The 26,232-nt window shown below is 49.8% G+C and overlaps 1 protein-coding gene across 1 annotated transcript; it reads left to right on the top strand.

Moving 5' to 3' along the window:
• The first annotated feature begins 901 nt into the window (after positions 1-901).
• On the top strand, positions 902-14,054 carry TMEM98 (transmembrane protein 98). Its single transcript, XM_070562553.1, has 7 exons — positions 902-1,251; positions 3,633-3,814; positions 5,370-5,501; positions 6,422-6,455; positions 9,272-9,387; positions 11,831-11,890; positions 13,194-14,054. Exons 2-7 carry the CDS (start codon positions 3,684-3,686, stop codon positions 13,399-13,401), a joined length of 681 nt encoding a protein of 226 aa, XP_070418654.1. The 5' UTR covers positions 902-1,251; positions 3,633-3,683; the 3' UTR covers positions 13,402-14,054.
• Positions 14,055-26,232: the final 12,178 nt, after the last annotated feature.

Genomic DNA, 26,232 nt, shown 5'->3' with positions numbered 1-26,232 from the left:
GCTGGATGTGGCCCAGGGCTACCAGTTTGCAGAGTCTGCATTAAGCTGCCTGGGACCTTGTCTGCAGCCTTTGGTACTTATTACCGGTACTGAGCTTAGACTGGTCAACCAGGCCCGTGCCCTGGGCCCCAGGTTCTCGTTGGCCCTGTTCTGGTCCTGCCTCTTCCTCAATGGGCTAGGAGTTCAAGGCCCAAGGGGGATGGTCATCTCCAGCTCCTGCCTCTTTCTAGACCATGCTCCTGGTACTCTGGACTCTGGAAATCCCTGCCCAAGAAGCCCCCGACCTGCTTCCAGGGCCTCCATCCTCCCAAGGGCAGCTTGTCCCACCCCATGTGGGCATCTTTAGGTCTGAGGGATGGCCAAGGGAAGGCTGTTTGCAGGCTGCATCCCCATGAATGCATGTGAGTCCCCCTCTGGCATGGGGTGGAATAGAGTGCAAACAGAAGGGGCAGGACAGCCAGCCAAGGTCCTGCATTTCTACTCTTGCTCCTTGCAGGGCAATCGTTGGGGGTGGGCCTGCTTGTCCCTGGCCAGCATGGATGAGGCCATAAGAGCTATCGCTGATTCACCATTTACCCTGGACCAGGCACTCTTCAATGCATGGCACACATCATGTCATTTGACCGTTATATCAACTCTGAGCATGCTTACAAGCAGTCGCCCATTTTACAGATGAAGGAACCAAGGCACAGAGGGGTGAAATAGGCCGCCCACAGCTAGTGAGTGGCAGAGCCAGGATTTAAACCAGGCAGTGCAGCAGAGCAGACTCGCGCACTGACCAGTCACACTGTGGAAACTGCTCGTGCTCCCTGGCCCCTACTGGATGGCCAGCCCGGGTAGGGGCTGGGGGGGGGGGAGGGGAGGCAGGGACCCTCCACGCCTCCCTCCCCTCTGTCAGCCCGGCCTGGCGCGGGGGCGCCAGGACCGCCTGTTGGGTCGCTGAGCTCCTGCCTCCCAGCTGCCCAGGCCTCCCGCGGTCCCAACCCCCGGCCCGCCTGGGGGGGCCTGGCGGGGACGGCGGCGCCTGGCAGCGGGGGATTTGGATGCTCGGCGGGCGGCGCCTCCCCCTCCCGCGCCTCCTCCGGGGGTTTGGCCGCGCGGGGGACTTTATCTTGATTCCTTTGGACAGCCCAGCTCCTTCCCGGCATGCCCCGCTCGCAGGAGGCGCCCGAGTCCCGCGCCCGGACTTTGCCATCGGGGGGCCCGGCCACGGGAGCGCCGCCGGCGTGCGTCCTGCAGCCGCCGCCTGAGGTGGGTGAGCCCCGCCGCGCCCGGGCTGCGGGAGGAGGGCTCCGGGCGACGCCCCCAGCGCAGCCCCCCTCCGGAGTGGGCGCGGGGACCGGCGGGCGGGCTGCGGGACAGCGGGGCGCCACCTCGGCCGCCCCCTGGGGGAGGGGAGCCGGGCCGGCCGCCGCTTTGTTGGCGCCGCGGGGCCCGCAAGTTGGGCAAGTTGGAGCTGCACGCCCGGGAGCCCTCTGAGCCCCGCGCGGCGCGCGCCCTAGCTGGGTGGGGGTCCCTCCCTCCGTCCTGGGTGTCCCGATGGGTGTTCTGGGGGGCCGGGCAGGGGAAGGAGGTGGGTCTTGGGTCTGTTTTATCCTTGTGGATTTAGAACCCAATCGAGGGGAAGGGAGAGAGAGAAAGACCGACACCAGCTCATACAGGGACAGAAAGGGAGAAACGGAGAAAAACTCATCCTGAAACACACGGAGAAGAAAACACACAGAAACAGGAAAGCACACCAAGAAAGACTCATGCAGACAGATCACGGAGAGAGACGGCAGAACTCAGAGAGCTCATGCACGCTCGGAGAGACACGCTCAAAACGCACAGGAAGAGGGGAACAAAGCGGGTGGTCTTGGAGGCCCAGGGGCGGGGGAGGGGAAAGGAAATACTGAGAAGGGGAGACTGAGGGAGGGGGAAGGGGACGCCAGGAGCGCAGAGGAAAAGAGAGGGAAAAATGGAGAGAGAGACAAAGACAGTGAGAAATGAGAGGAGGAGGAAAGAAAAAGGGCTAAAGGAGGTAGTCCTTTAGGAGCGGCGGCATAGAGAAACACATCTAGAGAAACTGAGGAAGACCCTGAGAATCATCCCCCGCCCCACACCCCCAATCAGAGATGAAAAAGATAGACCCCAGCCTTCTCAACCTTGTGGAGGTGTGAGCTCCAGGTGGGAGAGGAGCTCTGTGGGACCTCTGAGAAGGCCTCCTTGGCACTTTGAGCCAGCCAAGACCCTACCCTATCCACCTGGAAAACTCCTACTTAGCCTTCAAAACCCAGCTCCAGCATTCCCTGCCATGTGAAGAATGCTTTTGCAGAAAGTTTCATGCAAGCGCTGTTACTCTTTTCTGTGTACTTCTGCATGTGGCACAGGCACATGGAGTTGAAATATCTGCCTGTCCTCCTCTCACACCAGTTGCTCAAGGTTTGGGGCCCATTTATCCGTAATCTCCAGAAACCAGACCAGTGCTTGGTGCATAGTAGATGATCAATAAGTACTTACTGAATGACAGTAGGAATATTTGAACTCTCTAAGACATGGAGCATAGAATTAAATCCACGTGGAGGAGAGGCACCATCCTGGGGTCCTAGAGACTCCTGGGTCACAGCACCCTTTTTTGCAGGTGGAGAGAGTAAAGCCCAGAGAGGGGAGGAGACTTGCTCAAAGGGACACAAGTGGGAGGCCCGCAGTGAGATTGCCTTGTGAATACCTCCTTCGCTGAGAAGCCCTGGTTCCTCTGGCTTAGGGTTTAAAATAGGTTTGAAAGAACCTCCTGAATGACAACAGGCAATAGCCAAGGGACACTTTAATACCAGTTGTTAAGTTTCCAACACTGAAACTGACAATAAAAACTTTTTCTAGAATTTCTAGAAACCTCTTTCCTCCTTAGAAGGGAAAAGGGAGGTGAATGCTCATCTCAGTTTGAGTGGATGGCTTTTTGCTTCCTGACTTCATCAGCTTAACCTCCCCAAACCTCAGTTTTCTCAACTGTAAAATGGGGAGGCTAATACCTACCTCGGAGGCTCGTTAGAAGAGTTCACACAGAGAGAGTGCCTGGCACAGAGCAGACCCTCAGTAATACAATCCTGCCCTTCTCCTTCTTGGGTGGGTATTCTTTCATGCACTTGGGGTAGATGTGATAACAACAGAGCTAGTGAAAATGTTTCCTTTCGTCCCAGATTTAAAAGGCCGTCCTGGTCCAACTAGGGAGCAAACTCTGTTAATAAAGGAAAAGGCAAATTTGGGGGCATGACATAAAATGCATCTTGATTCTGTCCAGGCCCTCAGGACTCTGCAGGTGACTTGGGGAACCTAGCTCCCCACCCTCACCCCCTGAAGACCCCGCTGTCCCACTCTTGGGCAGCGTCTCCCTTTTTTTTTTTCCTAAGATTTTATTTTTTCTTTTTCTCCCCAAAGCCCCCCAGTACATAGCTGTGTATTTTTACTTGTGAGTCCCTCTAGTTGTGGCATGTGGGACGCCGCCTCAGCATGGCTGGATGAGCAGTGCCGTGTCCGCGCCCAGGATTCCAACCCTGGGTCACTGAAGCGGAGCACAGGAACTTAACCACTCGGCCACGTGGCCAGCCCTTGCGCAGCGTCTTTACCAGGCTGGCTCTGCCCTTGTGTCTCTCCAGCTTCAGTGCACCCGGGGGATGTGAGCGGGACTGAGGGAGCCACCCGGAGGCATGGAGACCGTGGTGATTGTAGCCATAGGCGTGCTGGCCACCATCTTTCTGGCCTCCTTTGCAGCCTTGGTGGTGGTTTGCAGGCAGCGCTACTGCCGGCCTCGGGACCTGCTGCAGCGCTATGATTCCAAGTGAGTGGCCCAGGGAGGAGGGGGCGGGGTGGGAGGAGAGATGGGCTGTGCCCTGGGGGAGCAACAGAACAAAAGCAAGTTTGGTGCTGGGCCACTCTCGCTCAGCTTTTTGTCTCTAAAATGGTACCTGAAGGCTGTCCTTCCCGATAAAGACCTCAGAGTAGCAGAATGTTTGTTCAGTCCTCCACATCCTGGGCAACTCCGACTCTGTCCTTGAACTCATGAGACAGCGACTGAACGTGTTCACCTAGCATAAAGGTGTGGCCGTCTATCCCAACTAGCCACCTCACTTAGCCTTTGGACAAGCCAAGTCCCTTTCCGACCAAACTCACGGGAACAGAAATACCATGCCCACGCTTCAGCCACGTGTGTCTAAGCAACTGACACTCGGCGTCGTGAAATCCCAGCGTGGGATTCTTTCTCTCTCTGCGCAGATTTCTTCATGATGCGCTGCATGTGAAATGTATTTTCTTTTCTTTTTTTTTTTTAAAGAGGACTTCCCTCTCACTCATCAAGGAGGATTGGTACTACGGTTCTCTCTTTTTTTTTTTTTAAGATTGGCACCTGGGCTAACAACTGATGCCAATCTTTTTCTTTTTTTTCTGCTTTATCTCCCCAAACCACACCCCCCTTCCCCCCACCCCGTACACAGTTGTATATCTAGTTGCAGGTCCTTCTAGTTGTGGGATGTGGGACGCCACCTCAACGTAGCCTGATGAGCGGTGCCATGTCCGCACCCAGGATGTGAACCCTGGGCCACGGCAGCAGAGCGCTCAAACTTAACCACTCCCACGGAGCCGGCCCCGAAATGTATTTTCTAAGTGAAATCCCATTTTCAGTTTAGGGATGTTTTCATTGATAGATCCTTAAAGGACCACGGCCACTAACCCTTTGCTTCTCCTACCCTCTATCTGAATCCTCTCAGTGTCTCTGTTGAATGGTTAATAATTAGTAAATGCCCATTTATATGACAGGACAGCTCTGCTATTGAAAAGAATGCTATGGCGTCTTGTGTTTTAAATAACCCTGTTGTACAGTAGAAGGTGGTGTTCCTTCTCCCACTTCTCCAGTGTAGGCTACGAAGGGGTAGGGTTGTGGGGGTGGACCAAGGTGGTTCCCAAGAGCGATTCTGCAGACCAAGTAGGGGGTACAGGTCGATTTGGGTAATAGGACCTTCAGCTTCTCTGTAAAGGTGGGCTCGAGGGGAAAATAAGTTATAAGAGGATGTTATTTTGTCCTGAAGGAGCAGCCCTATCTAATGCATCTTTGTAATTATTATGGCTGTACCCCTGCTCTTTCTCTTAGTGGTTTTTCTCGTTCTGTTTCCCTTTTCTTTCATTTTAACGCCCAGTCTGCCTCCTTGAGTCCCTGTCTCCCGCTTGCCCTGCCCGCACCTTCAGTCCCACTAGGGTTAGGTTTGGATTCAGGACCAGTGGTCCCTGCTTTACCTTATTCACCCCCTTCATCCTTTTGGGGGGCATGTGGGCCTCGATGAGGAGAGGGTCAGCAGCAGTCACCCATCATGAAACCACTCACTGGGGGCTTTTCCTTCCAGGCCCATCGTGGACCTCATCGGCGCCATGGAGACCCAGTCTGAGCCCTCTGAGTTAGAACTGGACGATGTCGTCATCACCAACCCCCACATCGAGGCCATTCTGGAGAACGAAGACTGGATCGAAGATGCCTCGTAAGGCCTTGGGGACTGTTTGTTTTCCTACAGCCCCCTGGGGATGGCTTCCAGGTGCCCTTCTCTAGCTCCCTGAGCCTCCAGGAGCACCTGTCACTTGCTCCCATTTCCCCTGCCCGCAGTGTGGGGGGGACATCGGCATGTGACGCGACGCTGTTCATCCTCGCCCCCTGCCCTGGTTTATAGACCTGAACACTGAGGCCTGTAGATGTGTGACCAAAGTTGTTATAAAGTCACCCCAATGTGCTTGGCCTGTCCTTGGGGTGCCCGTGAATTTGACGCTCTGGCTCCAGGGATGAAGCGTTAGTGTTCTGTCTCCCTCAGGGACCTGAGGAGTGTATTCCACTTCATTCCCCATTGTTTAGTGGTCTGTTCACCGGGCAGATGTTAGGGGGCTTTCTGTGCAGGGCCCTGGGGCCAGCAGTGCAGATACTAAACTGATGGGGGAGGCAGAGTTCTACTCAACACAATATCTCAGACACCATAGGGGGCCTCTGTGCCCAGTGCCGGGGGCACATGGAGGACGCAACGTCTAGAGCTGCCTGGTGGGGAGCTGGGCGTGGGTTTCATGAGGGCTGTCCGAAAGTAGGTGCCTTGGGACTTGGGTCTTTGAAAGACGAGGCTTTTCACCAGGCTGAGCATGAGGGGAAGGAAGCACTGGGCAGATGGGAACAGTATTAGAAGCTCAGGGTCATAAAAACACATGGCTTGATGGGCGGGAGTAGCGCTAATGGGAGAGTCGGTCGGGTGTAGGGTGGGGGGAAGGGAAAGGAGAGAGGGTGTGTCCTTGTTTAGCTCTTGGACCTGTTCATTTTAACAGTGACGTGTCCCTGCTCTCCGGTGGTGAGGAGCAGAGGTGGTGGCTGCAGGAAGGTGGGTCTCTATAGGGACATACTGACAAATTCTTCTTGTCTCCCCAGGGGTCTCATGTCCCACTGCATTGCCATCTTGAAGGTAATACACTTTGATTTCCCTAGGAGATGGGGTGGGGGGGGAGGGACGGTCCCCAAAGCACCCCTGTGCACAGACTGAGAGAGTTGAAAAGGACCTTAGGGAGGGCTCTGAACCTTGGCAAGAGGGCCTTTTTTTTGGTGAGGAAGATTGGCCCTCAGCTAACATCTGTGGCAATCTTCCTCTATTTTGTATGTGGGACACCACCACAGTATGGCCCAATGAGCAGTGCATAGGTCTGTGCCCAGGATCTGAACCCATGAACCCCCGGGCCACTGAAGTGAAGCAGGCAAACTTAACCACTACGCCACTGGGCTGGCCCCTACAAGAGGGCTTTTTTAATATGCCTGATGCTTGGAGTTTCTACTGTTTACTTGCACTCCCACCTGCACTGTCTGTTATGCTTTAGAATTCTTGAGGCCCTTTAAAGGCTTTATTTCACCTGGTCCTCATAATGCAGTGACCTGTGGGAAAGACTGCATAGGTAGTCCCCAGCCACATTTTCACTGACTCTGCAGAAAGCTATGTGCCCAAGTCTGTAGCTGCTGAAGGGGAAACGGCTTCCTGGCTTCTCCCTTGGCATTGTCTCTTGTGGACGGAGAGTTCACCCCTTTCCATCAAGCTGAGTTCCATATCTGGACTTCTTTAATTACTGGAAAGTCTTTCACTGGCCTTCTTTGGTTGTGACAGTCTCCAGCCAAATGGGACAATCAGTGTTAAAAATCCAAACCATGGGTACTTCAACTTGAAGGTGGATTTTTTTCTTTTCTTTTTTTGCTGAGGAAGATTTGCCCTGAGCTAACATCTATTGCCAGTCTTCCTTTTTTTTTATATGTGGGACATACCACAGCATGGCTTGGTGAGCTGTATATAGGTCTGTGTCTGGGAGCTGACCCTGCGAACCCTGGGCTGCAGAAGCGGAGCATGTGAACTTGACCACTTGGCCACGGGGCTGGCCCCACAATCTTCCTCTTTTTGCTTGAGGAAGATTCACCCTGAGCTAACATCTGTGCCAGTCTTCCTCCATTTTGTATGTGGGTTGCTGCCACAGCATGGCCGCCAACAAGTGGGTAGAGTAGGTCTGTTCCCAGGAATTGAACCTGGGCCGTGGAAGTGGAGTGTGCTGAACTTAACCACTAGGCCATGAGGCCAGCCCCCAGATTTTTTTCTTTTAATGCCTGCAGCCTCCAGGACTGGGTGGAAAATTGCATCCAATTTGCATTTGGGGTAATTTTTATAGTTTTGGGTAATTTTTATAGTTTCAGCTTTTGTTTTTCAATTCTTGCTTGATAGAATAATACTCATAGTGAAATATTTGGCTCTTTGCGAATATTGTTGGTTTCTTCATTTCAGTAACCTGGGAAACCACACATTTATCTCTTTGTCTAGTAATTATTCAAGATTTCAAAAAAGACAGCTTTATCTTTTTTTCAGTGTAATTCAGTACAAGATATTAAAAAGTCTTTCAGGGGCCAGCCTGGTGGCATAGTGGTTAAGTTCATGTGCCCTGGGGTTCTTGGGTTTGGATCCTGGGTTCGGACCTATGCACCGCTCATCAGGCCATGCTGTGGAGGTGTCCCACATACAAAACAGTGGAAGATGGACAGATGTTAGCTCAGGGCCAGTCTTCCTCACCAAAAAAAAGAAGTCCTTCATCCCACCTCTTCTTCAGCTGTCTCTCTTGGAGGACAAAGAAGTTCTTAGTAGGAAATTGTTGTCACAGAGTCCAGGCTTATTATTTAATTCCAAGAAGCTCTTTGGGTAGATACAGTTATAGATAGACATTTCTAATGACTAGAGCAATAAAGCCCATGTTACATCTCCCTTTTCCCAACCAGAATGTGTCCTGGCACTGGGTTTTGTCCCCTGCCCTTGCCTGAGAGAGGAGGAGGAGGAGGAATGACACCTGAGGCAGGGGATGAATCAGGAGGCGTCTTGTTGGGTTGGAATCCGTGGTCCATCCTGGGTCCTCAGATAAGGAGAGGCTTCTCGCTTTGCTCTTGGGATCTCCAGGCCCATTTGCTTGGCCACCTGTCCTTGAGTCCCTGTGGCGGGGGCTCCAGGGAGGCAACTGGGCTCTCTCCTGGGTGGGCTCTCGGGCTTCTTTCTGCCCTCTGCTTTCCAGCCCCAGGTAGAAGGCAGGTAATGGGACTTCTTTGCCAGGGACAGAGAACATCCGGATTCTAACATTGGGGAGGCGTGGAAGCGGGGAACGAAGCTTTGGGGGCGGCCAGCACTGGTGGGGGTCATAGTCTTGCCTTTTTCCTGCCATTTTTCCATGACTCTTTAATCATCTTCTTGACAAACATGCTAATATATTACCCAGAAAATTGCTGAAATAGGTGCCACCTTGGAGGATGTGCTTAAAGGGAACAGTTGCCCTTTGTCCAGCTGGGTTTCTGAGGGTGCCCCATGGGAGATATTTGTCCTTTCGGAGGACTAAACCAGGAGGTGAAGGAAGAGAAAGAGAAAATCGGATTTTCCCCCAAGCGAGATGGTGACATTAGGGCACATGATTTTTCTTAGACAGATTATTTCAGCTTAGACTTCTCTAAGCCGAAACCCTGACCCTGATCTGAGGTTCCTCCCCCTCCCTCCTCACCCGGCCCTGTTCTCGGCTTTTGGACGCTTGGCTCATCCACCGCTTTTCCTCTCACCTCTGTGTACTTTTCACTTCAATTTGCCCATTAGGTTAGGGGGCCCAGCTGTGTGATGGGACCCAAGGCGGGGGCTGTGTTTGTCTTTGTGGGGGGGGGTGGCAGAAGCCCTTGGAGGAGCCGAGCCACCTCTCATCACCTCTCTTCCCCCTGCTGTGTTAGATCTGTCACACTCTGACAGAAAAACTTGTTGCCATGACGATGGGCTCTGGGGCCAAGATGAAGACTTCTGCCAGTGTCAGCGACATCATCGTGGTGGCCAAGCGTATCAGCCCCAGGTGAGCAGTCAGGGCTTTGAGGTCCCCGAGCTCTGTGGGGGAAGGGAGAGGCTGGGAGCTGAAGTGGGCGGCAGGGCCAGGCTCGTTTAAGAAACTACACTGGCACCTTCCATTATTTAGGTCCCAGACACATACGGAGCATCTGGGAGGGTTTAGATATTGGGGGACTTTCAAGCTGAGGTGGTCTCCCACAGTTCCCCCCACTTCCAGTATGCGCCCGTTGGGTAGGCTTTTTGGGAAATTCCAGCATATGTCTGTTCCGCAGCTCCCGCTGTGCCTGTTCCTTCTTTCTCAGTCTCCTACCAGCTGGGGCTGCCTTCCTGCCCATTGCCACTCCTTGTTCCCAGGTTCTGGGCCAGGAAGCACATTTCCCACTGGTGCGCACACCCCTGTCGGCAGTGACTTCCTGGCCGTACCCTCTCCCACACCCGTATCTGTATCAGAGACTAGTTTGGGGGATCTGCTGCTTGCCGCCGTGCTGCCCCATCCACGGCCCAGCCAGCAGCCTCCAGGACTGGGTGGGCGGTGAAGCCATACATCATTCAGATCTCCCAAATTCCAGGCTGTCTGCAGAATCTCATGTGGGAGGCAACCAGCAGGATTGCAGTCAACAGCTACACCCCCTTGTGGGCTCGATTTGGTGAAGAAAAATAAAGCCCTTTTCTTAGAAGGGAGGGCTGTGCTAGGTTTGTGCTGCCATCTGGTGGCTGGTATGTGGATGTGCCGGGAGTTGTCCCGTCCAGGATGTTTTCTTAATCAGTCACGCGGCCTTGCCGCTCCTGAGGGTGCCTCTGTACTCCTGGCGGGAATGGTGGCACCCCTGTGAGCCCCAGGGGCCCTCACTTTAGCGGTTGCCACGGCCTCGGGGAAATCACGAGGAACCAGCTCTCCGAGGGAATATAAAAAGAGCTGGTGCATTTGAATTCTGTCCCGGGAGTTCAGCGAGTTGAGAAAATGGAAGGGAGGTAGCCAGGGGAGGGACTCAGCCCAGGACAATTCTTGGCTTTCTCTCGAGCTGTCCCCAGTGGGTGTAGTCATGTGCCTTGTATTAGCCTAGTCGGCCCCTGGTCCAAAAGACCCTCCAACTGGCCTCTGGGTTGGCTCCAGACCTTCCTCTGGCCGCTCATTATTGGTAGAGACTCTGCATTGCTTGTATCTGTTGGACCTTGATCGTGCTTCCTGTCACTTCTAAGAGCCACCCCAGGGGGCCAGACAAATTCATGGGATGCTGGGCAGCATTGGCAGGAGGGGTCTGGGGGAGAAAGGAGGTTGAGATTTCTGAGGATGGTGACGTCCTGCGTGATCAGAATTAGCAGTGGCACTAGACTGAGGTTGTGGCATTGCTCAGAGGGCAGACCTGACCTGTGCTCACTGGCCCTTCCTCCAGAGCACCTCGGACTACTTCCAGAATGTTCCCTGCCATAATTCATAATTGCTTTTTGCCTTCACACTTCTTTCTCCTTCTGGCCGTTTTTGTCCCCATTATTTTTCTTGCTCCATTTATTCCGCATAGTGTGTTGATAGCATATTAGTTTCAAGGAGAGTGGCTTCAGCTCTAGGGTATTACGGAGAAAGGGGCCGGCTAAGACAGCCAGGGAGGATGACCCCGTCTCTGCATTGCCTCACCAGCTCCTCAGCCCCGAGACAGGAACGTTTCAGGACATCTGTTTTCAAGCACTTTTAGAAATCAAACAATGCATCATTATTTTTTCCTCCTGACTATTCAGTGGTCCAGGAGCAAAACCTTCTACCAAGCAAATCAGACTGAATAGTACTTCCTTTCTGAACTTGATTTTCTAAAAAATTAACCACAAACTATACTGTGTGTGAAAAGAAATACAATGGAGCAGTTTAAACTGAAATTTAAACTTGTAGATTTTGGGGGGTTTTTTTAGTGTTCTATATAGCTACCGTTAGCCGTGGTTCTTTTTTTGTTTTTGAACACAAAAGTAATAAATGCTTGTAAAAGTTAAAATGTTGCAGAAATCAGTTATCTGGAAAGTGAAATAGGCTCTAATTTCCCCCGCTCCCAATTCCTGGAGGGAAGCACTGTGGAATGGTGAGTATTCCTCCAGACTTTCCCTCTCTGCATTCAGAGCTTTTGTTTATTTTTATGCAAATGGATTGATCCAACATTACATATTGTTTGGCAATTTACCTTTTTAATTTCCTAGTATTTCTTGAACATCATTCCACATGTGTGAACTTGTACTGCTTAAGCCATTGGAGCTAAAACAAAATCAGAAAAAAAAAAATTCTCTGAAGTGAACCGGAAGTCTTTCTGTTTAAGTCTCTGTGAGAATGCCAAAGCAGAGAAAGAATCACTCAAGACTGGGTCTTGAATATCACAAGGGAAGAGTTGGAATAAAGAACGGTAGAAAGGAAGGAAAGAGAAAAGGAGGGAAGAAAAGCGAAATACTGAAATCCTTTTGCCTCCCCTCAGAGTGGACGATGTTGTGAAGTCCATGTACCCTCCGCTGGACCCGAAACTCCTGGATGCACGGTGAGAGGGGGGAGCGGTCGCCCATCTTTGTGTGCTGGGGGCTCCCTGTTGTATCAGATCTGGGAGGTTGGCTGTTTGGATTGTTGAGGAGAGGGCTGTTTTGCTGGGTTCCCGAGGCTGCCCAGGCTTCGGGTACCATTCACTGCCATGTGAGTGAATGGTCAGCCAACCAGGGAGCCGAGCCTGGCTGGGGGCTAGGGGCCAGTCCTCTTCCTGAAACCCCAGACAAGGAAGGGCCAGTCTTAGATTTTGAATTTTTATGATTAAACATCCAGCCATCCTAAGTCCTGTCTGCTCCTTCTCCCCTGTCCATTTCCCCCATCGCATCGCTCTCTCTGCTCTTTGGACCCTGGAAGCAGATACGCCTTAGTGGGGCAGGCAGTGAGCGGGGCAACGAGAATGGAAGTGAGAAGTCAGCTGAAGCTGTGCTCACCTTCCATGGGACACACCCGGGAACCCTTCTCTTGTGATCCGCCCCGAATGTGCAGAGCATACCTAACCTTTTGAAATTGTTGCGTTTCTGTACCAGATGTAAACCCACTTTTAAAAACGGGTTCTTTTGTCTCTCCGATTTATATGACTGTTTCATGGACCCATTGTGTAATGATGGCCAGATTGGCAGGGGGTCACGTGCTTCAGCTGGTTTCTCTGCCACCCTCTTAGGGCTGCCCAACTGTGTCTGTGGGCTGGTAATCTGTAATACATTCCCAAATGCATCATGCACGCTCACTATGTAAAGATATATAAGATACTCTACAGTGAATCTTTCAATACTGATTAAAAAAGCTCCTCCTCAATTTGGTTTTCAATTAAATTTCTTTTTAGAGTGGAGTAAACCAGCCCTGGACCTAAGTGTTTCTGAATCAATAACGGATGCTCAAGGTGGGAGGCGGGGGTTGGGGTATATATATCCTATCTTTAAGTGGGCAGTAGTTTGGAATGTGTTCATCCAATTGACTAAATCCAGATTGTCCCACAAAGCACTCTTCTGGGAGATGCTAACAGGTGTGCTGCAGAAAGCGGGCTCCACAGTCTTGAATAAATTAGTGAGACAGCATACATATTCTCCCCTCAGAGCTTTGTCATGCACGTCAAAGGCACTGGGAAGGGCTCCAGTTAATCTTGTGTAAACCAGCCATTCCCAAATTCATTTGAGCATGGAGCCATCTTTAAATTACATACTCACCAGCCTCTAAGGGAAGGCACGCCAATTTGGGGAACATTAGTTTAGAGTCTGTCCTTTTGGGCTTTGGTGCAAAGTCCCTTATTTCCTAGAGAACCTGATCCTGTTGTTTTTTTCTAGGACAACTGCCCTGCTCCTGTCTGTCAGTCATCTGGTGCTGGTGACCAGGAATGCCTGCCACCTGACTGGGGGCCTGGATTGGATTGACCAGTCACTGTCAGCTGCTGAGGAGCACCTGGAAGTCCTTCGAGAAGCAGCCCTGGCTTCTGAGCCAGACAAAGGCCTCCCAGGCCCTGAAGGCTTCCTGCAGGAGCAGTCGGCCATTTAGTGCCTGCCAGCCAGCAGCTGGCTGCAAGGGTCAGCCTGCTGCGGTCCCTGGGTGGCTCGGCTGAGCCTTCCACTTCTTCCCATAGAGTTAGCTGTTCTCCACGGCTCAGGACTCCAGCCGTGTGTGCACAGAATAGCAGGAGAGCCCCGTCAATCAGTGCCTCTGTTGCAGTTGCAATCGGTGGCTGGTGAGTGGCAGTCTAACCCCACCGTTAGGGGAGAGGACATGACATTCATCATCTGTGCCCCAGAGCTTTGAAAACTGGTGGACCGTGAGCTTTATTTAGCCCACCTAGTGTTTTCAAGAAAATCGAGCAACCCTCTAAGAATCAGGAGGTTTTAATTAAAATTGGAATTTCTGGCTTCTCTTGGACAATCAGAAGATGAGCAGTTCTGATCTGCCTTTTCAAAAGAGGACAATCAACTGGAACTAAGCAGGCGTTGCCTCTTTGGACAAGACTTGTCAGCTGGCCTGTGTCATTAATTTGGATTATCTGCCTGGTCCCTGAGGCACCCCCGTCCCCCCTCCCCACCACAGGTTTGGGTTCGAAAGTGAGCACCGCACAGTTGATGATTCCCTTTTCATCTTTTTGCCTGCAATTTTACCTAGCTACCACTAGGTGGATAGTAAACGTATACTTAGGTTTCCCCCAAGTGTGTGGTTGTTGAGTGAAATTCAAATGCAAGGTGTGCAGTGGGACATTTATGTGAGAACTGAGGATGGAAGGAGAGAGCCGAAGAATCCTGAGGATGCCCGGTGTGTGTGACTCAAAATGAGGTGTTTTAAGACCCCTGAGAGTTCAGGCGGAGGTGAGGGTACCACCACCTTAGCAATGACGTCCATGAAGAACGTGTTCCCCTTTCTTTTGACATCTATTGGTTTTGAAAAATTGAAAGATGAGCATTTTTATAACTTGAGACCTTTGTGGAACCCAGAAGTTGCATAATTCAGACACGCATCCAAATTGTGTCATTTCCGTCATAAGCCTATAGGGACGCCTTGAGCACTCGGCTGCTTCCCAGGGTCTCAGAGCCACCCTCGCTCTTTGGGGAGGGGCCTGGCTTTGGGCGGCCTTCGTTCATATCCCATGCTGTTAAGATGTTTGGAGCTCCATGTTTGTTCCCACTTCATTTTCTCTGCCCCAACTCAAGTCAGCACTCCCTCAGCCCGATTCTAGACGACGAGGAACACACGTTTCCAAGTCCAGGATCAGGGCCTTGTTTGGCATTGAGGTGTGTTGTTGGGCACATTCCATTCTCTCCTGGAGAGCAGGGTGCTTCTAACCGGCACAGTGTGCCCCCAATCCCACCTGGGGAGGCGGCGTCAGGAGAGGGAAGCTGGAGCTCAGCTCATGGACTGAAGGATGGACTCCTGATTCCAGGGTACACCTGATTGGATTGGCCACTCCCATCAACCCTGAATGCATCCCAGGTAGTTACCTTTCCTGGCCTGCTGGGGAGCTGTGGGTGGGAAATGTCCACAAGGCCACTTTGACTTTTCTATTTGTGGCCTCCACAAATAGACATCCACAGTCCTCCCGTTTTTGTCTTTTTTCCTCCCTTTCAAAACCTGCTTTCATGAACAGCTTGGACACCAATTCATGCTAAGGTTGCAGTGGCTGCCACACTTGTAACTTGGTCCAGAGCCCTGAGCCGCAGAGAAACAACCCTGAATTGGCATCTCATATACCATCCACCAGGTGTGGGGTTGTGGGTGGGGAAGTTTCCCCTAAAGTGACGCCCACTGTCACCTTCCCTGTGCCCTGGCAAGTCCTGGCACACCAGCTTCCTGAAGCCCTGAGATGCCGCCCTTTCATCTGTGGGGAGAGGTTGCTGAAGACGTCGGAAGTGCCTGCTAGACTGCAGGATCTCATTCTGCTGCAGTGTAGTTGTTCTTTCATCTCCAGTGCAGATAAATAAGAAGTCTCTGGATAACGGAGGGGGAAGCACCGTCTTTGGGGTAGGAAGCAACCCCATTCCTCTAGGCCCTTTGGGAGTTGGCTGAGGTTACCTCCTTTCTTTGAAGTCAGACGGAATTATGTTCAAATTTGGGCTCATTCACTGTGTGAGCTTGGACAAGTTACTTAACCTCTCTGGTCATTAGCTCTCTCACTTATAAACTCAAGGCTACTGCCTCATTGAGTTGGTATGCCAATCAAATGAAATGGTGTCTGTGGAATGCCCAGCTGTGTGCCTGATACTGATAAGCCATCGTTAACCCTTCTTTCCCCAAGGCCTCCCATGCCCTGATGCAGCTGATACACATGATGTCGCCTCAGTAACCATGGCTCTGTCCAGACAGGAGCTGCTGTTCACGACCTTTGGAACTGAGTAGCCCAAAATCTGGAATGCCTGCAGTGGGGAGAGTGGCCCAGGCTTGGCCCTGCCCCACCCCAAGTGTGTTCAGGACATGGAGACAGTCAAGGCTCTGGGCCTCTTATCAGTGTTCCCAGGGCTGATTGCTCAAGCTCGCATTCCTCCCGAGCAGGGCTCAGGGGCCTCCTCCAGCTTGGGAAACTGCCCAGACGGAACGCGTGCTCCTGGCCTCCGCCTCCCCCCAGTGCTTAACCTGACCTGCCTGGTTCCAGGACTTCCTTCTCTTCAGACACCCTCTGCTCTGTGAGCCCTCATGAGCCAGATCTTTAGAAAATGGCTTACGCTTCAGAGCCCCTGAGTTGCTTGATGACCTCAGACATTTGGGGAAGGTGTCAAGTGAAGAATTTCCATCTATTTCCTCCTTCCCTCTATTCTCTCCTTCCCTTCTCAACTCCTCCCTCCCTGCAGCCTCCCTTCCTCCAACACGTACTGTTTGCTCACTCTGGGGGAGGTGTGCCAGGTGCTGGGTAGATGGAACAAAAGGCACCAGCCCTGTCCTTAAGAAGCAAGAGAGACGGATGAGCAGCTGATTGAACCATGGCTGTGGCCAGTGCAGTGAGGGAGGGATGCATAGCAGGGGGCCACAGGGGCACAGAACAGGGAGGCGGGGAGATCACGATAGTCGTGGAAGAACGCTGGGAGGAGCTGGTGCCTGAGTTGAGACTTGACAGAGGGTCAGAGAAGTGTTGTGTGCAGACTGGATAATGTGGGAAAGTCCAGGGCTGAGAGAGCGTGGCCAATGTGAGAAATGCAGGTGACTGGGGAGGGCTGGAGTATGGGCTGTAAGGGGTGGTGGGGGGAGGGTTGGACAGGCTGGCCGGGCCTCAGATCAGGGAGAACCTTATAGGCCATATTAGGGAGTTGGAGCTTTATCCTGAGCATAATGGGGACCATAGAAAGGCTTTAACCAGAGGAGTGACTTGGTCAGATTTGCAATTTAGAAAGAATCACTTACTTCATACCCTGTCACGTTAGGCTCCAGGACCCATACATTTGCCTGATGCCACTGGGTACATGTTTCCCCCTCAGTCTGAGACACTGGCAACTCAATCATGGTATGAAGGTAAGGTGGGCAACTGGGTGGCGAGGGAGGAAGAGAGGGGCTAGGCATCAGAGCAGAAAGCGCCGGGGGGCATAATGTGGTTGTGCTGGGTCTGTTGCTGGCCTTTACATGAGGTGTCTCTATCAGAAATGCTGACAAGTAGAGCTTTGAGAATTAGAGGCATGACTGGGTCCTTTCTGGTTCATCCCATCTGTATTTTTTTTTTTTAAAGATTGGCACCTGAGCTAACATCTGTTGCCAATCTTTTTTTTCCTCTTATCCCCAAAGCCCCCCAGTACACAGTTGTATATTCTAGTTGTAGGTCCTTCTGGCTTTGCTATGTAGGACGCTGCCTCAGCATGGCTTGATGAGCGGGGCTAGGTCCCTGTCCAGGATCTGAACTGGCAAAACCCTGGGCCGCTGAAGTGGAGCGTGTGAACTTAATCACTCAGCCATGGGGCTGGCCTCCCGTCTGTATTTTTTTCACCTCCATTTTACAGCTATGGAAACCAAGGCATAGAGAGATCAGTAACTTTCCTAGAATTAATAAGAATCAGAGCAGGAACTTCAATTCCCCACCCCGTGTTCTTACCCTCCACTCCTGCTTGCCTGGGGTATGTGGGGGAAGTCCATAATTGGGAGGAGACAATGGATGTGGCGTCATTTCATTCACTTCTAATTCTAATATTTGTCACTTAAAAAAATGGTTGTCGTGACCCATAAATTAACTTCATGGCTCACTAATCAGTTACAACCCACAGGATGATGGAACGTGGGCACTAAAATGAGGGCTGGCTCGTGGGTGAGGGATTCTCTCTCCATCCAAAATGACTTAATTTGATCCATTTTAAGTAAAACATGCCTTTATCAGAATAGCGGCAAAAATTTATGGTGCAAAATGGGATAACTAATTTATCACATGATTGATTAGTTCAAGAGTCATCTGTTGAGCATCTACACTGGGTTGAGCCTTGGAATATAGGAATGGACAAAAATATAATGCGTCTCTTGAGGGGCATATAATCTAAGGTGGAAAGAAACCCATAGTCATTTTTAATATAATGCGGTAAATGCTAAGTGAGGAGATGTACGTAATGAGAGCACAGAGTAAGGGCACCAAATCTAGGTCATGAGAGTTGGTGGTGATGTCTCAGAAGAATAGTCAAGGAGGAGGAGGTGTTGGCTGGGAGAAGAAGATTGGGTGAGGTAGGAGACGGTGGAGGTGGGGGAAGGACAGGAGATCCAGGAATTGCGTGATGTGACATTCCGTACTGTGCTCCGGAAGTTACTGCTGCAAGTGTCCGGAGGTGGGCATGGTGGGAGATGAGATGGCAGAGGAAGGGAAGGGCTAGAGCCTGGTCTTTCCCTCGAGGTATTAGGGAGCCATTGAAATGGGAAAAGCTCTTACCTTTTCTTGGAAAACTATCAAACGTTCTCTGTCCCCTCACCAGCCTTTAATGTTATCCTAAGTTGGTAGGTGAACGATGGTTTGGTGTTGTGTTAATTTGCATTTCCCTAACTACTGATCAAGTTAACATTTTTCATGTTTATTAGCTGTTTGTACTTATTCATGTCTTTTCCCCATTTTTCTACTGGGATTTTAATATTTTTCTTATCAAGTTATATGAACACTTTATATATTAAGGGTAACAACCCGTTGTCCTATTTATTGCATATATTTTCCCCAGCCTTGTCATTTGCCTTCTAGTTTTGTTTAGAATGGTTTCTGATGCCCCAAAGTTTTAAATTTGGTGTAGTCAAATGTATTGATTTTCTTTCCCTTAGTGATTTCTTCCATTGCTTTTATGCTTAGAAAATCCTCTCTCATCCAGAGATCAAATAAATATAATTGAAATGTTTGAAGCAGCAGAGAGCCGTGGATGGATCATTAATAATATTCACAGGTTAGATGTAGCGGCAGGAAAAAAACCAACAACCAGAGTAGGAGAAATCAAACCTTCGTCTATCCACCCCAAACCCAGCCCAAGGTTAAAGGTGGAAACTGTTAGGGAGCACAGAGGTGGATGAGGGAGACGGGAGATGAGGAAATGTGGGAGGGTCTCGAAGGACTAGTAGGAGGTGATCAGGCAGACAGGGTGGGTGGGAGTAGAATGGAGAGGAAGCTACTTGTCCTGAGGTAGGATATGAAGGAACACAGAACGTTTGGTTAGAATCTTAGATGAGAAGAAGCAGTGATGGGAGAGGGAATTGAAAAGAAAATTAGGAAACGCCAAGGGGGGCCCATAAATCGTGTTAAGAAGTTGGGACTTGATTCTGAGAACAGTGGTGAGCCATTGAAAATATAAACCAAATAATTCTTGGTGCCTCATGGAGCCAGTCTGCCTAGAGTTTCGTTTGAGGAGGCGTAATCTGGCAGTCAAAAGTAAGAAGAAAGGAAGACCGATGACAAGATTCCATAGACAATGGCACTGCTCTGCCCTCTCTGAGGGAATAGCCTCTTTCCACCTGGACCAGACGGTGGGGAGATAATGTCTTCTCTCCTCCTTCCCTTTCCCTGTGTTCCTTGGTGCTGAGAAAGCCTGGGCTTTGGAGGGGACAGACCCAGGTTTGGATCCTGACTCTGCCACTCCCTAGCCATCTCCTTTCCCACCTGCCTGCCTCCCTTCTTTCTGCAAATTCCACTGGACACCTATGATGTGCCAAGCATTGTCTAACTGCTGGGGACACAGGGCAGAGATGAACCACGTAATTTCTGCCCTCATAGGATTATAGACTAGTGAGGGAAGCAAATGATCACTGAAACAAATGTAAAGTTCAAAGTTTTAAAAATGTTTTTAGAAGAGAGATAAAATCTTATTAGGGGACGTGATCTAATAAGATGTCAAAGAAGGCTTCCATTAGAGGGGACCTACTATCTGGAGAGTAAGCAGGAGTTCAGAGGTTGAGGAGTGGGGACACAAGGAACAGTCCATGTAAAGGTCCTTTGGCAGGAGGACAAGAACTGAGACAAGGCCAGTGAGACTGGAGAGTAGACAGAGAGGAAGATACAGGTGACCATGAGGCAGGAGGTCACATCATGCCAGACCTTGTAGGTCATGTGAAGTACTTTGGTTTTACTCTGAAGAGTGATGTGAATCCATTCAAATGGTTTATTCAAAACTGCTGGGGCTGGAGTGGGTTGGACGTAGAGACACAATCAGATTTGTGTTTTGAAGAGATCCTTTTGGCTTCTATGTGGAGAACCAGTTGGAGATGGTCAGAGTAGACAGGGAGACCCAGTGCTATTGCATCAGTCTAGGCAAGAGAAGATGGTAGCTTGGTCTAGGCAGGGAGGGCGAGATGGAAAATTAGGGAAGTGGATATATATATGAGATATTTAGGAAGTAAAATAAGTGGGACTTGAGGTAGATTGTATATGGACACTGATGCAAGATAATGGGGTATCAAGAAAGACTCCAGGTTTCAGGTTTGCACATCTAATGGGGATAACAGTTTGGGGGTAGGGATCACTGGTACAGGAAACATCAGAAGAGGATCAGGTATGGGGAAGGGGTTGGGGAAGAGGTTGAAACATCTGCTTTGGACTTGAAGAGTTGAAGATGCATTTGAAATAGCTGAATTGAGTTGAAGCTCAGAGAAGACTCGGCTGGAGGTTTTGTTTTTTGGGGAGGAAGAGTGGCCCTGAGCTAACATCTGTGCCCATCTTTCTCTACTTTGTATGTGGGTCGCTGCCACAGCATGGCTTGATGTGTGGTGTAAGTCTGTGCTTGGGATCTGAACCCACGAACCCTGGGCCGCCAAAGCGAAGCATGCTGAACTTAACCACTATGCCATTGGGCTAGCCCCTGGAGACTTTTCATGGATCATTATTATTAGAGTTATGGCTATGAGCGTGATGCTAGGGAAAGAGTATGGAGTGAAAATAGAAGAGGGCCGTAAGGAACTCTAATATCTAATATGATCTTGGGCCAGTTGAAGGCTCTTGTAGAGTTATTTTGGTGGTTAAATGAAATACCTTATGCCCAGTGCCTGGCATGTAGTAGGCACTCAATAAATGCTACATATATCACCCTTCTCTCCTTTTAACTAGCCTTTTCCCTTTATTTTATTCCTCTCTGTTTTCTGGCTGTATGTATTGCAGCCAGAGACTTAAACCAAATCTTCCATCTTGAGATGGCCCCCGGGTAACTAGTGCATTTACCAGGCAAGCCTGTTCTTCTCCAGGTCCCAGCCTTGGAGAGTCTCCCTCTTAAGAGATCTCTGAAACTGAACTAAGGATACTTTGAGCCAATGACCAACACTTGGAGAGCCAATTTGCTTAGCACACACAGCAGTATCTACCTTAGAATGATGATCATGCCACCTCGCCTTTCTAGAACATTTTGTATTTTTTCAGAGAATTTTCGTGTGACGATTATCTCAGTAGTTCATCACAGGATTTTTCATTATAAAATGCATTTGCATATTTTGTTTACCTCTAATTCTTTTTTCACTGCTAAAACAATAGTATTTTGAGCAAGCATGCATATGGATGACTTACGAATTCACTCTTATTCTGGGGCTTGTTTTCTCTTGTTTCCTCATTTTATTTTTAAATTGTGAGTTTTATCTCCCCGGTCATATTCTTTCACATGTTTCGGTGATTCTCAATATCACAGTTCTGTTTTTTCTCTTCCTTTTTTGGCATCTGCCCTCTTCATCTCCTCTCAGCAACAGCAAGGGTTCTGGCCCCCAAAGCCCATTGTTCGGGCACATTCAGAAACTCACGTTTTTTATTCCACTTCACCGCATTTCTCTCTGAGGCAGGTGCTGTTTATTCTTCATTGAAGCTTCATATTAGTTTTAACTAGAGATTTGTTATGCAAGACAACCTCATGATCACGCAACCTCATCCAAGTTCTTCCTCTGCCCCTGGCATCTTAAAGACTCCTCTGCTTCTCAGTCTCAAAAAATCACTCCTCCCCCCTGCCCCTGCCCCTCCCCCATTCTGCATAATACTCCTCTGATTTGCCTTCCTGTATTCCTGATCATCTTCTGCCGTCTGTGTTCATCCTCTCATTAAACGTGTGTCAAGCACCTGTTATGAACCGGACTCTGCTGGGCTCTGGGGATTCAGACACCCATGACCTGGTACTTGACCTTGAGGTGCCCACAGTCTGCAACAGTGGGTTGCAAACCCCATGGCACATTTGAGTCATCGTCTGAGAAATTTAAAAAAAAATCAAAAACAAATGCCAAAGTCCTAGCCCTAGAGATTCTGATTTAATTGGTCTTGAGTGGGACCCAGGAATTGTTATTTTTAAAAAGAGATTCTAATGTGCAGCCAGGGGTGAGAACAACTCACTAGGCTAATGGGTGAGACAGATGTGTAAACAAGTAATTTTGATACATCGTGAAGGCAGAAGTAAGCACAGGGGCTGGAAGAGAATGGAAGAGAAGCCCACATTCAGCCCAGAGCAGATGACTCGGGGCCCCATCCCATTCTAGAGAACGTTTCCACAGAGCCCTCCCTTCCTACTGGATTTCCAGTAGGATAGGAAAAAATGAAAGGCTCTCTTAAAGTAGCATTACCTTCTCTCTTCTTGAAGAACAGAAGAGCAATTATGAGCATGGGTTTGGGAGTCAAGCCAAAGTGAATCCAAATTCCCAGCTCTGCCACATTAGCTGTGTGGCCTTAGGCAAATTGCTTAAGCACTCTTAAGTCTCAATGCTCTTGTCAATAAAGTGTGCGTGCGTGTGTGTGCGTGTGTGTGAGAATTGAGGGAGCTAATGTCTGTAATGTGCCTAGCCCATTGCCTCACACCTAGTAGGTGCTCAAAAAGTTGTAGCTATGTACACTTTGAAGTACCATACATGCGTTGATGATGCTCAGTGTTTCTTCTTCCAGCAGAAAGTACTCAAATGACCTTCTGTATTTGCCCTACTGGTCCAGCCCTGCCCAACGGTAACACACCTCACTTGGTCCGCCCTCATGCACTTTCCAAAGGCTAATATCTGAACCTCAGCCTCCTATGTACACTCTTCTCTCCAGCTTTTTTCTTTCCATTTTCCCCATTGTTTGGCATTTTCTTCACCTCCAACCTTCCCGCTGACATTTCTCCTGGCCCACTGTCTGGTCCAAAGCTTATTGTGGATCTGAACATGATGACTCCCCACGACTTCCTCTGTTGGCCCGCTGTGATTTCTCTAAGGGTGGCCGAGTGGTTCGCTGCTGTCCAGTGTGGCTCCACCAGCCTTGTCTGCTGGTGCATCCCCCTCATGCCAGCATTGGCACAGAAGCCTGCTGCTACTTCTGGTGGGGTTTATTCACAGCAGCGGGCTCCAGCTTGTCAGAGCTGCCGACTGTCCTTCTTAAATGTGTTGTTGTTTCCTTGGCAGCCACTCGTTTTCCTGGGACAGAGATGCAAGGTTGGCTTGGTCTTGAGGCAGTTTAGAGAACTCAATCGCCAGACCCTAAGTCCCTGAGGGCACTGTCTTGGTTTTATAGCTTGGTCAGTTCTGAAATTATGATGTTATTCTCCCTCCAGAGCCTGCTGCCCACTCTCTCTGAGGCTTTCCTTTCTCCGGAAGCAGAGCTCTAAACACTGCTCTGGTGTCCACGCTTTCTCACTGGACCCCACCTTTATCTGTCTCTTCTCTTGCAGCTCCATAGCACCTCTCTGATTTCCTTGCGTTTCCAAGGAATGTCTGTGCACGGCTCTCTACTCCTGCCTGCTACCCTGTCTTTCTTTCCTATTTACCAGGATTCTGTTTACGCAGACCTCACTTTGGTTCTTTCCCTTTTTTATTTTTTAATTTTTTTAGTGATTTCTGTTTTAATCCATCACCTTTACCATTTCTCTCTCTGCTCTTTCATTATTCACTTCTGCAATGGGATTATCTCTTTTGCTCCTTATAACTTTTGGCTTTCTTCTTTCCTATAAGAGGCTTTCTCATATTGTCTTTCCAGGTGACTCAGCCCCATTTGCCTTAGAAAAGGTGAACTGACTCCCTTTCCCTTGATTGCTCTTGTTGTTCGACTAGCAATTTCCTCCTGACTTTGTGTGGTCCCCAGGCCCTCTCCTCTGGAGAACATATCCCACACTCACCTTGCTGGAGTCCATGAGCCTCTTAAAATGTGCCTGGGAGATCCACAGGGGCAGTGACTATTATTCCTGTTTTTAAGTTAGAAAAATGAGACTTAGCAAGGGGGAAACTGAGACCTAAGAAGGGGAATTAACTCTCCAAGCTCAGTGGCTGGTAAAGGAAGAACTGGGAAGACAATGCATGCCCAAGAATTCCCAGTTCACTGCTTCCCCCAGTGTTCTGCCCTGCAAGTGAAATAACTGTGTCAGGGTGGGCTCTGGATCCTGCTTTCAGGAAATTACCATAAAACCCCTCTTGGTGAGCCTGTGGCCTTGGCCTGCTGGTCTGCTGGGTTAATGGCAGATGAATCACCATGTTTCTATTAGGATGTCAGCCACCGGGACTGTGGGAACAAGATTCAGCCACATCTTCCCGTGTACACCCCATGCAAGGCATGCAATATCTTTCCAATGGTTTTCTGGTTTGGACGTGCTTTTAGTCAGGCTTCTGTGTTCTGTTTGGATGAGAAGTCCAGCTATGAGGCCAAACTCCGTCATTCCACTCAACTTCAACCTTGTGCTTCCTGCACAGGTGGGATCAGGTTGGGGGTGTGTGTGTGTGTGAGTGTGTGTGTGTGCATGCACATGTGTGCATGTTCAAGAGTAGGAGTTTGCTATTGCTTAAGCTAAGACTGAAAAAGGGAGACCTGAGTTGCTGGGCAAGAGACAACATCTCTCCTTCTTGCCTTTCTTTGGAAATCTCACTCAAACTTTCTCTTTCCATGACAGAGGCATGTTAAAGTACGTGTGGTATCTCTCTCTAGACCATTCTTTGCTCCTGCCCTGGAAGAGGAGTGTCCAGACTGGCTGGTGAGAGGCTGATATTCGTGGGTCACCTTTTATAGTGGGCCACTGTGACTCAGAATTAGGAACCAGGTCAGTTGCTTCCTCTCTGACCCCACCCTCCTCAGTGAATCCTCCTCTTACTGTCTCAGTATGGAGCACATTTGGTCCAGGCTCAGGGCTACTTAGTAGAAGGTTTGCATCCTTGTCTGTGTAGTTGAGCTGAGCTTCCTCTGTAGGCCTGCTCACTTCTCTGCAGGTCACCTTTGGGTGTGTAGATGGGGATATGTTCCAATATCTAGATTTGGGAGTTAAGAAGTCCCACATATACCCTTGGCCTGATTGGAATTCTCAAACACAACTTATAAGAAAGCCTGTGTTTAAGAGCTGGAATGTACCAGGTTGACGAATAAACTTGACATTTGCTTCCCATTTGGCTTATGACCCTTGTATGGCCATACCATTCATCTGATCTCATTGGAGCTTGGAGGGGAGGAGAGGAACATGCTACCTGGGGCTCCTAACATCTCTCATCATCTGAAAGATGTGATGAAAATTCATAAAGCGTAAATAGTGTGAAAAAGTTCAAAGGTAAACTCATTAAGTCCAGAGTCACAAGGTATGCTTAGGAGGAAAAAAAAAAAAAGAGAGAGAGAAGTCATCTAACCCCTTATGAGAATCATTATCACAGCACTGGAGAATGTCATGCTGAGAGAACCTTGAGAGACCAGGACACTCGCGTGGACTGGGTCCCTACTGTATGTAGGGAGCTGTTTTAACACCTTACATGCATGATTTAATTTAATCTTCACAACAAATGAATGACCTTATGAGAAGGAATGATTATTCCCCTGAACCCTAAGCTCAGAGAGGTTGAGGCACTGTCCCAAGGTCACAGAATTACTTAGTAGCAGATGAGGGATGAGAACTCAGTTTTCCCAGGTCCTATTTTCAGTCCCTTCCTATCATGGTTTGCCCAGTTTTATGAAGGCCAGATCTGCACATGGTCCCTAAGAGAACGTGATGCTCCTCTTGAGAGGGGTTGGCATCGAGGAGCACAACCCTATCTCTCAGGTGTCCTGATAGCGGGGATGCCCTTGCCAGATGGACCCTTGGGTGTGACCCTGTGTGGCTGTCCCTTTCTTAGGTACCCAGAGGAGAACATCTTCCTGCTTGGGGATAAAGTTCAGAAGGTGGGGCTGGGTCCTGCTGTGCTGGCTGGTGGCCAGCTATGAATAAGGAAACAGCTGGAATATGGTGCAATAAGGGCCAAGACAGAGCCAGGACCCAAGTTCATGTGCTTTTCTCTGGGTGTTAGGTGGTCTCCTTTTTCGTGCTCCTGGTGCCGTGGAGTGATCGCATTTGGGAGTTGGGATGTATTACCCTCCCCTTCCCTTCTGGGTAAAATCCAGGATTCGTGTCACATCATCTTTCAAGCTTAGGGGTTTTTCTGAGGTGTCTTCAAATAAAATATGTGCCTAGTGAGGACTGGTCCTTCCTGAGGCCCTGGTTAAGTACTACGGTTGGAAAGAGACTCACGACACCT

The sequence above is a fragment of the Equus przewalskii genome, chromosome 10 (assembly GCF_037783145.1).
Source record: "Equus przewalskii isolate Varuska chromosome 10, EquPr2, whole genome shotgun sequence".
Taxonomy (NCBI): domain Eukaryota; kingdom Metazoa; phylum Chordata; class Mammalia; order Perissodactyla; family Equidae; genus Equus; species Equus przewalskii.
The sequence above is the reverse complement of the archived record's forward strand: the minus strand, read 5'-3'. Positions and strand labels throughout refer to the sequence as shown.

Coding starts and splice junctions, on each gene's coding strand:
- TMEM98 (XM_070562553.1), top strand. CDS start 3,684: ATGGAGACCGTGGTGATTGTAGCCATAGGCGTGCTGGCCACCATCTTT. Junction 3,815..5,369: donor CTGCAGCGCTATGATTCCAA/GTGAGTGGCCCA, acceptor TTTTCCTTCCAG/GCCCATCGTGGACCTCATCG. Junction 9,388..11,830: donor GCCAAGCGTATCAGCCCCAG/GTGAGCAGTCAG, acceptor GCCTCCCCTCAG/AGTGGACGATGTTGTGAAGT.